Genomic DNA, 13,794 nt, shown 5'->3' with positions numbered 1-13,794 from the left:
TGGGGTGCAACAAAGGCTATTACAGACTTGCCTCCTCTGTCAATTCGACAGACTGGGGAGATACAAAGAGTTGCTGCCTAAGGGTGACTCATGAGACACAGCAATATCCCAGCATTACATAGATCCCACGTAAGTCTTACTGCTTAATTCTGCTCTTGTCTGTTTCTTTTCTTTGACTAGTTACTCCTCCTCCTTCTGAAAACCAGATACCTGAGCTCAGTGAAAAAATGGCGTCTCCAGCAGAACCAGCCTCCCCAGTAGAAAGCACTGAGGATGAACTGAATAGCTCACCCGTGAATAATCTGGAGGCAAAGAGCCCCGAAAGTGCTCTCAAAAGAATGTTAAGCTTCAGGAGAAGTAAACGAAGTCCAGCCAAAGACAAAGCAAGCGAAGACTCTGGCACCCTGAGACGAAACAAAGGTTTTACACTGAAAGGCTTCAAACAAAATGAAGAGGGCAGCAGTGCTAAAAACATGACCAGTGTGGACAAGAGTGGGGAGAATACAGGGGCAGAGCCCATTCTCTCAGGTAAGAGGTGAAAATATAACCCACTGTAAAAACACTTGCTAGGATTCTAATAAGATTCAATCAAAGTAGACTCTGCAGGGCCCCAGCGCAATAGAGCATTGAATGAAATGGACTTGCCTGGGTAGAGAATAGCCTGATCCCTTGCAAGGTCTTTTTGGAGTCTTTAAAGGCTGAGCACAGAGACCAGGTCTCGCAGATACCAAGGGAGACCCCATGAATGGGATGTTCTGCACCCCCCTCAAATGGTATTTTATTAGCATTGAAGGATCCTCAAGAGGGACACTTGTCTTGATACATCCCTTTAATTTGCTATTTCTTACAGTAATGCTGCTGCACTTTTTTTTTCCAGGCCAAGTCATAAGGCTGCGCACTCACATGGGCCATGTCTAAATGGGTCTATGTTAACTGACCTTTACCTAACCATATCTCTTTCCTAGAGTGGTCACATTGCAATGCCTTTCAACCTGACTAAGCAACACTTCTAACTGCTTAGCCAAGGTAAAAGGCATCACAGTGTTTCCACTTAGGAAAAAGGTTGAGATGAATTAATACACCCTGACCTAACCTTGACCCACATTTCTAATCTAGGCAAGACCCAGAGGCCATTGTTGATGCCACTGTATGGACTGGTTAGAAGGGCAGAGTGGCAACTGTGAGATCTATATCAGTGAAGGTGCTTAAACTGCTTCACATTGTTACAGCGTGAGCTTTGTAAAATGGAACTGAGCCCATCTTGTCAGCTTTGCATACCTAATGGCCTAGATTCACAGATCATGACCAGAAGGCTCCATTATGATAATCTAGGTTCCCCTCCTGCATAAACTTGTGTCATTGCACTGAGTCCAATTACTTGTGTCTGAACCAGAGCATCTCCTTTAGAAAGACACCCAATCTTGATTTAAAGATGACAAGTGATGGAGAATCTCCCACACTCAGTGGTAAGCTGTTCCAGTGGTTAATCGCCCTCATTGTTTTTAAAAAGTGGGTTTTATTGCCAGTTTGAATTTGTCGACCTTCAGTTTCCCCAGCCATTCAATCGTGTTGGGCCTTTGGCTGCTAGATTAACGAGCCATTTAGTATCAGAGCTCTCTTTCCTGCCTAGGTACTTACAGTGATCAAATTGCCTCTTAAACTTTCTCTTTGATAAACTGACTAGACTGAACTCCCTTAGCCACATCACCACACCCAGAGCTCCTGTTTAGAGGGCTCAAGTTCCCAGTGACCTCTGGCAGCTGGAAGATGCTCCAGAATAGGAGTCTCTCACACAGCAGCAAGGATCTCTGCTGTCACACCACTGCTGCATCCAGAAAGGCAGTTTTGTACGCTCTCTATTTCTGGTTAGCAAGTGAAATTAGACTAATGACTGAGCTGTGGTTCTTGCTGCGACAGTGGGAAATGGAAAATTTAATTGGATCAGCCCCTTTTTGGACTCTAGTGTTCCATGATTATCAGGGCCGGCTCCAGGCACCAGCAAAGGAAGCAGGTGCCTGGGGCGGCCAATAGAAAGAGGCGGCACTCCGTCCATTAGCGCGGCAGCACGTCCGGGTCTGCAGCGGCAATTCGGCGGCGGGTGCTTCACTCACTCTCTTCCACTTCGGCGGCATTTCGGCAGCAGCTCAATCGGGTTTTTCTTTTTTCTCTTTTTTTTTTTTCGCCACTTGGGGCGGCAACAAAGCTGGAGCCGGCCTGATGATTATCATAGTCCAAATGGTGCATCAACCAGAGAAATTTGGTTCAAATTATTACTAGCAAACTACCTTCACTCCTATGGCGTGGCGAGGTATAATGCTGGCTGCTTGTGGTCCCTTAGAACTGTGTTTTCAAGGCACTTTTATCATCGTTTTTCAAAATCTGCACAGTAGATAACTCAGCTGAGTGGGAGTGCAAAAGGAAGGCCCCCACTCCTAAAGTGACCGGAGACTGAGAATGGATTTCCCCCATCCCTCCCAGACTGGGTAACAGCATCCAGTGCTTGGAAACCAGCGTTACAGCGAATAGTCAGTAGCTAGTAGTTATGTGCATGTCTGCAAAATGACTGTGTCGTGCCAGCCATGGTGGGGCTCCTTTGGCTTCAAGGAAGTTACGGTGGGGATGAGTCAGACCCACCCATTCTTTGAGATCTTTTTAGTAGACTCATGCAAATATTATTATTATTATTATTATTATTACAATAGCATATAGGGGCCTCAACTGAGATCAGGGCTCCATTGTACTAGGCATTGTACAAACATACGTTGGAGAATACTTGCCCAGAAAAAAGTTACAATACAGACAAAGGGAGAGAAGGGGAAAACAGAGGCGCAGGGACCATGATTTGCCCAAAGTCACAAGCATAGCACTGGTGGAGCTGGGAGACAGGGATCTAATCCCAGCTCTCAGTCCAGGGCTCTCTCCAGTAGATCTTGCCTCCTCTGATGACTTGATGCAGTGGTCTTATGTTCAGTGTGAAATCTGCGCAGGAAGACTGATTTACAGTGACTACTATAGGAACAATGCCGTATGACCCATATTTGCTTTAAAATACACAGTACAAACCAGAAATAGCACCACAAATAAGATCGCTCGTCTGAAATATATTTAAGCAGAGATGGGCCTGTGCTGCCAAATTCAGGCCGTTTGGGGGTGTTCGGAGCAAGAGCTTTAGGTCGGTCCCATCTTGGAGTTTGAGATGCTAGAGCTACAAATGTTTCAATGTGCTGTCTAAGGCAGCAGGTGTGGGTGGGTCTTAGGGGGAACCTGAATGAGGAGAGGTTAGTAGACAGGCCAACCAGCACATGAAGGGCATTCCAATGACACAGAATGTCTAAAACGCACCATAGCTCACAAGACTTGCTCACAAGATGCTAGAGAGGTACTACTTTAATTCCCGAGTGCCATTTCCACAGCTCACAAGACCTGCTGGAACGGTAGGAGCTTTGGAAGAAGTTGGTTCTTCATTCCGGTGAAATTCACATCACTGGTACAAAGCCCAAGAGATCAGGTTCATGCAGGCAAAGTACGGGGCGATGGATAGAGGCAGTCAGCCCCCAGCTCAGAGCTGCACTCCAGCCCTCACAACATCTGGGTTAGAACAGTGGCACTACCCCTGTGCACCAGTAGCATGGGGGGCTAGGACCACTGGATCATATCCCATGGGGGAGGGTCTCAGAGCCCAGGCTCCAGCCTAAACATCTACACTGCAATTTCGTAGCCCCACAGCCCGAGCCCCGCGAGCCTCAGTCAGCTGATCTGGGCCAGCCGCGGGTCTTTCATTGCAGTGTAGACATACCCTGTGAGACATGGCTCTGATATTTCAGTGATTTCATCTGAACAGTATTTCTCCTCTATGTCAAACATGAGTTAGGGAGATTAAAGGTGACCTGTCACATACGTGCAGCTGGAATGCCACTCTTCACGCAGGATGCAGTAGAGAGCCAAAGCAGCCCCACAGTCCTGACTCAGACACTGCTCTCTCCTGTGGTCTTTACTGTTGTAATAGGCACATTAAAATATCTAAAAGTAAACTCATAATCTGCTCTCTCCCCCACCCATGTTCTCTCTGCAGTCATGGAAATAAATGAACTTATTCAGAAAAAGCAACTTTTGGAGGCATTTGCAAGCATCAGGTGTTTGGAGAAAGAAGTTATAACTGAAAAAGAGGCCAAGAAATATGAAGACAATCCTACAGAATATGCCCGGAAAGCCAAGGATGTGGATTTGCTTTGTAACTCTGTTGCTAACTCAATCAAATCCATTGTGGAGGAAACACTTGATCAGTTCGATATAGATGAAAGTTTGTTGACTTCTATGGTGACCGTAATCTCCAAGGAAGAAAAAGCTCATGCTGATGTACAGAGCCCCAGCTCTTCAGAATCGGACTGGGTTGGCAGACCCAGAAAATGGCGAGACGTGTGGAAGGAAGCTGTCAGAGGGAGTGCTGAAAAGAGAGTCCGTAACGTGCCTATTTCATTGAAGGAGGACAACGATTCTTGGCTCGCTATCCATTTAGGGTTCCTCAGAAAATCTGTTACTGAAGATTTATTGAAAATCAAGCAGTCAGTACAAAAGTGTTACCCAGATGACTATAAAGTTTGTGGAAGATACGTGGAGTCCTTTCACGGTGCCATTTCTTCACACCTGCAAAATCTCTTGCAGAGACCCTTGGAATTCAATGAACTTTACGCATTACTTGATTGGGTTGTTAACACGTACTATAGGTAAGCTACTATTCCCCATGCCAACTCTCTCTCCTCCAAATAATAATTTGGCTCTGAAAATCTGCAAGGTGCTTCAAGACACTTTTAGTTATTCTTGGGTTCCCATGTGAGTAAGACAGATGCAACCACTTGAACTATAACGGAATGTACCAATCTGATAAAAGATAGTGGCAAAGGCTTGTGCATAAAATGCTTACCACATGCATCCACTGTACATTTAGATTGCCTTGTTTCTCTTAGTCACTGACTTGCAGTGCTCACGATACCCATAAGTTCCACTTGCCAATGTTATATTTCAGCTCTAAGAAAGCTCAGTTCCCCCCCATGGAAACATTTTGCAAAGCGCAGCCTCTATTAGCAGATCTTTCCAGTCGTAATGCATGGTGCGTGGAGGAGCTCTGGGCTGCACCTGTTTAAGTTGTGATGCAGGTTGGAAAGAATCCACACTGCCACCTGTCCCTGTTGGTAGGGTGACCATACGTCCCAGTTTGGCTGGGACAGTCCCTTTTTTAAGCTCTGTCCTGGCCGTCCCGACCTTTTTGGCAAAAGTGGGCATTTGTCCCATTTGCTCTTGCCAACTTGATCAGTTGGCAAGAGCAAGCGGGACAAATGCCCACTTTTGTCAAAAAGTGGGGTACAGAGGAACATGCGGGTGTGGGGGCGAATGGTGACACCATCCCTGAGCAGGGGGAGAGGAAGGGCTTGGGCGGGGGGGCAGGCAGGGCTCGGGCAAGCAGCGACGCCAGCCCCACTGGGGAAGGGGGCTTGGGTGATCAGTTCAGGCCAGCCCCACATGGCGAGAGGGGGGGCTCAGGCTAGCCCCACACGGTGTCCCATTTTCCCTTTGGGAAATATTGTCATCCTACCTGATGGCCTCCCCCTGAGCATGGCTATGTGGGACACCACTAGATGACATTAGCCCAAAGAAAAAGAGGAATTGGCTCAAATAAATAACTTTAGAGGTGTGGGGTCTCAGAACCTCTAAAAATTATTTACAGCATAGTAGTAACCCAACTGTGTTTGGTAGTATACAGAGTACAGATACGCAAGACGACATTGGGGCTGGCACTACCAGCTTACTGAGTCTAAGGGCTTGTCCACATGGTACAGCAATGTGCACTACAGGGGTGAGATGTCTAAAACGCACCAACATGTTGTGTGACAAACTGGCCCACATGGACCTGGCTGGTGCACACGAAAAAGTTCTGTTTCAACGTTAGCACACAGGAGGGAACTTTTAGTGAGTCCCAGCAGGGTCCACACGTCTAGTTAGTGCACAACACATTGGTGCACTTTAGAAGTCACACCTTTCTAGTGCGCATTGCCACTCCATGTAGATAAGCCCTACGAAGACAATAGAAATACATGAAGGGTGGAGGAAAAAGGATACAATATACAAATCAGCTGGACTTGTTTATGATATGCTTGTTTATACAGATTCTCTACCTACATATTAGTGGCTGGCTAATTTCAGAGCGGCATCACTGCAGGTGTGGGTGGGTCTTAAGGGGGAACCTGAATGAGGAGAGGGCAGTAGACAGGCCAACCAGCACATGAAGGGCATTCCAATGACACAGAAGTAAACACAAAAGCAGTTGCAAAAGAGGTGGATAGATTGGGCCACTTATATATAAGTGCTTAACTATTGATTGAGGAGCTTAGCTTTATGCATCCCTGTTCGAAAATGGTGATTTAAATTTCATTGTATGTGAAGTTGTTTACTTAAACAGATGTCATCAACTTGAAATCTAGCCATAAGTTTCGAGCACTTTCAGATTTAAAATTTTTATTAAGATGATGTTTAAAAAAAAGTGAATGGTACAAAGTTTAAGCATAGAAGTTTCTGGTTATCAGGGAATAACGTACAGATTATCGAGGGGTGTGAAGTTCGCTTTAAGATCGGGTGTCATAAGGAATACATAATCTGCAATATCCCCGCTTGGGAGTAAAAGGTTGATGGGTCAAAGTACAGACATTGAGATATGAGGGTATGATGTTCATATAATGGCTATGTTCCGGTGTGGAGTATAATGAGTGGATATGATGATGAAGATGGATTGACCCTCATTTGGTGAAATTTAATGTTCAGGGAGTTTATGGTTCCAGTTCATATGATCCAATGGAGAAAGTCTCTTAGTCCCTTTCTCCTAGTCGAAGAACGATGTCACTCCGGCTCACGCCTCCTACTACATCTGCCTGAGTCCCCTTGCCAGTTTTTGTGACTTTACAATTGCATTTTTCTTATTTTAAGAAATATTTTCCCTCTCATTACTGTGTGTAAAACCCACATAAACAGAGGAATCTGATTACACAGAAGTGAGATTGAAGCTGATTATACCAAACATCCTGTCAAAATAAACTAAAGCAAACAAACTAAAAATCAAAAAGCAAAATACATTTCTCTTTCATATAAAGTCATCTGAGTCTTTACTTGCAACAGCAGTGGGTAAAAATAATTCAGACAGAAAGGCGCTATCTAGGTTGGGTGTACTTTTAAATGAATGACACATTCATGCAGCATGCTGGAGTACATACTATTTGTACAGCTAATGACATCTTATACATTCCCAACCCACAAATTTGGCCAGATGACAGGGTAACACCACCAACTCTTTCCTAATAAGCTCCCTCTGCATTAGCCTGCCAGAATCCAGTTTTCATTCAACTTAGATCTGATCTTGCACTCCGTATTCAGACCTAATTGCAATTTATGGGAGTTTTGAGTACAAGATAAAGCCCCTTATGAGATGTTGTCATTGCAGCTGACTTCCGGATATAGCTCTAGAGAATAGTTAGTAATTCATGTTCCACATTCAAGGAGTTTACAAACATTTTCTCTTCCTTTCTCATCCCGTATTTAGAAGACAGAGTTGTAAATTGATCTTGCTTGTGCAAAGTATGGATGGGTTGGTGGATAGCACATTTGAATATCGTACAATATTGAATCATAATGGCACCCAATAATGGATTCTTTGCTATTGAGTAAGCAGCACATCTGTTTCTACCCCAAAGTGGTACTCTACCTTCCCACTAATCAGCTGTCATGTATTGCATGGTAACTCATGGGAGAAATGAGTGGTAAAGTAAAGTAGTTTATCAATTCAATTCCCTTTAAAATCGGCCTCTAGTTCAGCATCCACCTACTTCTTCTGTAGGCGAGGAAATGTTTCTCATGTCCAAACTTGTTTGTACCCTTGCATGATTTCCAGACACTGCCCTTCAGAATATCACCCAGATGAGCTGAGCTGTGATCTTTCATTGTTATCTTCACAAGGAAATAGACACACAGTGTGACCAGCAAACGCCAAAGAAAACAAAAACAATGTTACTGGAACAAGCTCTAGAAAAATCCCAGCAACTCATTGTTAAATGAATCAGTTTCATGTTTTTTTTTGTTTATTTAAAACTTTTCATGTCCAAGCAACACAGGGGTTTCATGCTTTCTAAACTGGGCTGAAACCTAGCCTTCAGAACCACTACGATTTTGAAGAATTACAATTTTAAATAGCGAGGAATGGTTTCTTGTTAAAGCCTGAAAGCATGCCACATAGTTTAAGCTTTAAGTAAATTTCATACAAGATAATAATTATGTAGCTCATGCAACATGAATATTCCATTTACTTACTCTCCAAGGCAACCTAATGTGTTCATTTGAATTTTGTAGCAAAACTCTCCTGGGACACCCTGATCTCCAAGCGGAGGTAAAGACTGAGAATCTCCCTCAGTTGTTACCATCAGAAACTTGGAATAAACTGAAAAAGGACTACAAGGATTCTCTAGCGGTAAGACTTTGGGCCCTGTTGTCTGGCTTATACAGGAGCAAATAATTCCAGCCTCCTACGTAGAATATTCAGATGTCTCCAAAGGGGAACGCTCACCACCAGGGCTGCCTAGTGGTCAGGGGGGAGTACAGCAGGTTGTCTCCTTCCCTGATGTGCCCCCTTGTCAGTTATAACTCTCTCTTGTAGGGCTGTCCCGTCTTTTGAGGCTCAGCCCTCCAGCTGGGTCAAACGTCTCAGTCCAGCCCTTTCGGGGTATACCAAAAAAAAAGTCTGATCATGCAGAAGTCTTTCAGCACCCGCATGGGCTTCGGGGCTTTCACCTTAGTTTGGGGACTTGGGGCCTGGGAACATTCAGGGTCTTCCCCAGCTGGATTCTCCACCAAGGTAAATGCTTCTATTGTTGTCCTGTTTTTTGAAGTTGGTAGGGGAGTCTGGGCCCACCATTGCCACTGGACTCCAATCCAGGGCCCGGTAGTGGGCAGCTAAGTTCTGCACCTTGAGGTGCTAAGCAGCTGCCTCCATGAATCACATAAATCCCCCTTTTCTCCATGGGATAAATTAATGAACGGCAAATAAAGTTTTTGACCTTCACAATCCATCACCAGTCTCTCCTTTGCAGGCTTTGTCAGATCTGCATTGCCAGGTCTCAGGCAGCGAGAGCTCCTAGGCAGCACTTCCCCAGGGCTCAGAGAGGCTCCCTTCCACTGCCTACTTCCTCTAAATGGCTCTGCTTCCCCTTTTAAACCTCTCTTCTCATGCAGGCCTCGCAGGTGCAGTAGGGTGGGGTCGCCAGGGACCAGAGTTGCTCCTTAATCCCTTGTTCTCCAGCGTGGGGTTTGCATCCTCCAATCACAGTCTCTCTTACAGGGTTTGATGCTGCAATAGGCTGAGTGCCCTTGACTCCTATTGATACGGGGCACTCAGCACCAGGCAGAACCTGGCCTTAAATGAACAGAAAGAGGAAATGGAAGCGCGCTATCTAAATGTGGTGCTTGATTCCAATCTATTACACTGATGTGAACGCAGAGTAACTCCAGTGAAGTCATACATTATACAGACACAAGGACAATTCACAACTATACTTAGCCAAGTTTAAGAGAAACCCCCTAGAAAATATAATAGACTCATTTAAATGAGATATTTCAAAAATATGATCAGTGAATGTTGCTTATTTATGTTTTTTAAAATTCCACTTGTGCTTTGAATTTATTGCAGTGACAAGCTTCATTACAGACTGCTCAACTCTGCCAGGTCTATGCTACAAAGTTTTCACACCCCTGTGTTGGTCAGGGGTGTGAAAAAATCCACACCCTTAACCAATATAGCTATGCCAGCACCTCCCCTTCTTGTGTAGATGCAACTATGCCAGCCAAAGAGTCCTTTTTCCAGTATAGTTTATGTCGTTTGGGGAGGTGGTGTAAGTGCACCAGCAAAAGATCACGTTATGCCAGTGTAAGCTGTAACTCCACCACTAGGGGGCTCTGCTGGTATAGCTATATCAGCGTAGCTGCAAAGCCTTTCAAGAAAGTTGCACCTATTTTGCTCAGTCAGGTATCTTGGCTCACTTGGTATGTAGGGCTCCCCAGCGTGTCAGAATGTGAAATGCTTTTGAAATTAACATTTGGGGACCAGATTTTGATGTCTTTGCACTGAACAGGATCTTAATTGATCAGTGGGCCCGATTGACTTCAGGGGGACTGCTTACGGAACAAGGCATTATTCAGTACAAGTCAGGGCATCAGAATGTGGCTTTTTATGATTAAAAATCAGCATTTCCAACCCTTTCTCCTACGGACTGTTTTGTTTCACCAGCAGCTGGAGGACAGATTTAATATTCAGGAAGCAGAATTTGGTCCAGTCCTCCCAGTGTCAAACCGGAGTAACTCAAATGTTAATGCCAGAAGGGACTGTTATGATCATCTAGTCTGACTTCTTGCATAATACAGGCCATAGAATTTCACCAAGTTGATCCCACATCAAGCCTATAACTTGCAGTAGAATATATCTCATACAAAGACATCCAGTCTTGATTCATAGACTAAGTGATGGAGAATCTACCACAGCCCCAAGTGAACCATTCCAGTGATTAATTACCTTCACTGCAGAAAATCTGTCTCTTCTTTCTAATTAGTGGAGTGATTTCAGATTGGGAGTAACTGAGTGCCGAATACGAGCCTTAAACAGTAACGGTCTCCTGATTTCCATTGGGGTTCTATAAAGATTGTAAAGGGTTTGGAACATATGATTTTTTTTTTGATTGCACATGTCAGTTTTATACAGGTTACTAATAGCTAAATGCAGCACACCAGCTAGGTGCCTGTGATTTGTAGGATGGTAAGAAAAATGTGCTTTGTAGTGAATATTCCAGGTCTCAATTGCTGCCCCCACATAAAAGCCAGCAGGAGGGAGAGATTGTGCCTCCCCTACTCACACTGGTGAGCATGAGTCTCATGTACAGTAGGCAACAGCACCCATCCTGGGAGTGAGCACTCACCACCACGAGCAACAGTGGCAAGGTCTAGCCCCAGGAACGTCTGCTGCAGAGCTCTTCTTGAACCTTTCCAAACTCCCCTTGCACGGATGCCTGTGCTTTTCCAGGATGTGCACTACACAGTGTGTATTTATTAACCTCTGTTTATTTTATTAATGCTGATCTGTAAGTTTCCATCCCTTTCCCCTCTCTTCCCTTTAACATTTAGGAGAAAATAAAGCACTATTTGGATAACATTCTGAAGCTGGAGACCAGAAAAAAGTGGAAGGAGGAAAAGCAGCCAGAAACCTCACAAACCGAGTACGACTCATCGCTGTCCTTGGATATTCAAACGGTATTTGATTAGCTTGTATAAAGTACATTATTAAATATTACATTCTGGTATGTAGGTGCTGCCTCCTGTGATAATTTATGTTAGTCACACGCTCACAGAATACATTAGGAGGTGAAAAAATGCCGTTTATTACACCTTTTAGTTCTACCACTCGCCTCTTAGCTGCAAATTAAACCTGCTGTCAATTGTGTCACAGACATAATAGGCAACTGATTTTAAAGTCTTAAAAAAAAAAATTCTAATCAAAGAGATTTAAAATGGTTTGTTAGAAAAGCCTCTTTGCTGAAAGAGCTACTTTGTCCCAGGGCTGCTGCAACCTCAGAAATGGTGCTGGTAGAGTGACAGCCACTCCAATTTAAACAGTAAGAAAAAACAAAAAGCTCCTACTAGCATCAGGGGCTGCAGGATAATAAAGCCAGGAGGGTTTTGGATTCATTTTCATGACTTTCAAAGGGTTGAATCATTTCAATTAAATAATACTGGGGGGGAAACAGAACGAAAGATTTTTATTCCACTGCCATGACTCACTTTCCATAGAAGAATATTGCACATTTTTGATAACCAGAAAGACAGATTTGAATTGGATTAGCAGATGGGCAGGATGTCGTGGACAGCATTTGAGCAAGATTGTAGCTTGTCTAACTTTCCAGACACAGCTGAAGTTGTGCGAGTAGGAATTAGGAGGGACCATGACGGGGGGAGGGGAGAGAAGAGAGAGAGAATGAATTACAATAGTCAGTACAGGAAGTGATTCAAGTACAAATAAGCATTTTGGAGTTAAAAAGGCACCTGAGCTGCTCTCAGTACAGCTTGTGTGAGCTGGAGTCAAGGCAGCTTCAAGCCACTTTTGCAGCTCCCTGATCCCTGCTGTGACTCTTGTTAGAGCTACATAGCTGCTCTCCACCGGCTGGGAGAGAGGAAACCTTCCACTGCTCCATGCACATCTCCCCAGTGTTCAGAGCAGCTACTCACTGGTGCTGGGCAGAGAACTGGGCCTTAAACAAGGGCTCAGAAGAGAGAGATTTGCATCAAGGCAGTTCAGGGCTGTTGATAATTCATCTTTGGTTGCTTAGACAGCACATTGAAACATTAGACGTGAATTACCACACCATAAATTCTTGGTCCATTCTGGATTATTGTTTTAAAAAGAAAGTGCCAAAATAAGTCTGGTAAATATCAGGTGGTTCTCCCCCTAGATACGCAGATCACTAACTTTAGTGCTGACCCAAGTTACACAAGTTCATTGGACAAAGGCTTTTCTGCTGTTGTTCTTCCATTCATTGGATTCTCGTCTGACTCTTTTCTAGTTCATTGGACAGCATAAGAACGAATCTGGCAAAATCTTGGAAAGTCTGGAAACTGCAACTCTTGAGATCAGCATAAGAGAACTGAGAGAATTCATACCAAGGTCAGTGCTGTTTCTGGCAACATATTCCTGCCAAAATGGGTATCCTGGTGCCACCGCTCAGTAGTAGTATTCATACTGTGGGCCAAACACTAGCACCGAGCTCACATGTGCTTGCTTCTAGGAAAATTAGGATTCGTCTGAATTCTTGTGAGCCTGACAAACTTAACAGAGGATCTGAGAGATTTCCAAAACAATCAACATACACAATAGTAAATAGACAGATGGGTGCATGAGTCTCCCATACAGCACGTCTCCCATACATCTGATGTCAGCTCTGTAAACAGGGATGGCTGAAAAGGGGTTTTCTATCTGTCAGTATTAACTGGATTTCCAGTTATCTCTGTGGTATGCAAGTACTGGACAACAATTAAACGTAGTACTGAGCATGCCCAAATAAGGGACTCAGGCCTCAATCCTGCATTATTAAACCAATGAGATCTTTGCCATTAACTTGAATGGGCAAAGGATCAGGCCCAGAATATGCACAACTCATTTCTAGCCTGACTTCTGAATCTCACTTAACTTCACTCAGTTCTAGCAGTGGAGATTATTCTGCCTCTTAGGTGGAATTACGTACTTTCTGCATGGGAGTAGCCACTGGGGTTATGGCTAAATGCCTATATTTTAATACCTCTAACGTTCAAGTCCCGGTGTCCTCTTCAGTTCTCTAGATCATCACACGGATTTGGGACACTCCCTGGAAAGATTTGGGTTCCATAGATGAAAAAGTTATTTCCTCATCTTGGGACAGGTCTAAACCTCCTACGGCCCATGGTTTGTTGTATTTAAGTGTTCCCAGTTTTCAGATCAGCACTCTGAAGTTGCAAAAAAGAGAAGGACCTTTCAGCATGAATCAACTCAAACAGAGACTAAAAATAATTGTGCATTAACTGGTGAAATTTAGCACCTCACGAATGAGCCAAATGGGTAGTTTGCTATTAAATATTTTACAAAATCAAGTGTGGAAGACTGAAAATTGCTGTTCTAATATGTGAAACTGTAGCATTTTGTGATGCATGACAGGTATTTAAAATATGTTAAAGACAATAATTATC

The 13,794-nt window shown here is 44.0% G+C and overlaps 1 protein-coding gene across 1 annotated transcript in view; it reads left to right on the top strand.

Annotated features, from left to right (window-relative positions):
• EXOC3L4 (exocyst complex component 3 like 4) overlaps positions 1 to 13,794 on the top strand; it is a 37,864-nt gene that overhangs the window by 819 nt on the left and 23,251 nt on the right. The window contains exons 2-6 of the mRNA XM_065402325.1: positions 181 to 528; positions 4,073 to 4,724; positions 8,389 to 8,506; positions 11,206 to 11,331; positions 12,639 to 12,739. Of these exons, the coding sequence (XP_065258397.1) occupies positions 181 to 528; positions 4,073 to 4,724; positions 8,389 to 8,506; positions 11,206 to 11,331; positions 12,639 to 12,739 (1,345 nt within the window). The remainder of the gene's footprint in view (positions 1 to 180; positions 529 to 4,072; positions 4,725 to 8,388; positions 8,507 to 11,205; positions 11,332 to 12,638; positions 12,740 to 13,794) is intronic.

This window comes from Emys orbicularis, chromosome 4 (assembly GCF_028017835.1).
Source record: "Emys orbicularis isolate rEmyOrb1 chromosome 4, rEmyOrb1.hap1, whole genome shotgun sequence".
Classification (NCBI taxonomy): domain Eukaryota; kingdom Metazoa; phylum Chordata; order Testudines; family Emydidae; genus Emys; species Emys orbicularis.
Note: the sequence above shows the minus strand (reverse complement) of the source record. Positions and strands in the feature narration are given on the sequence as shown.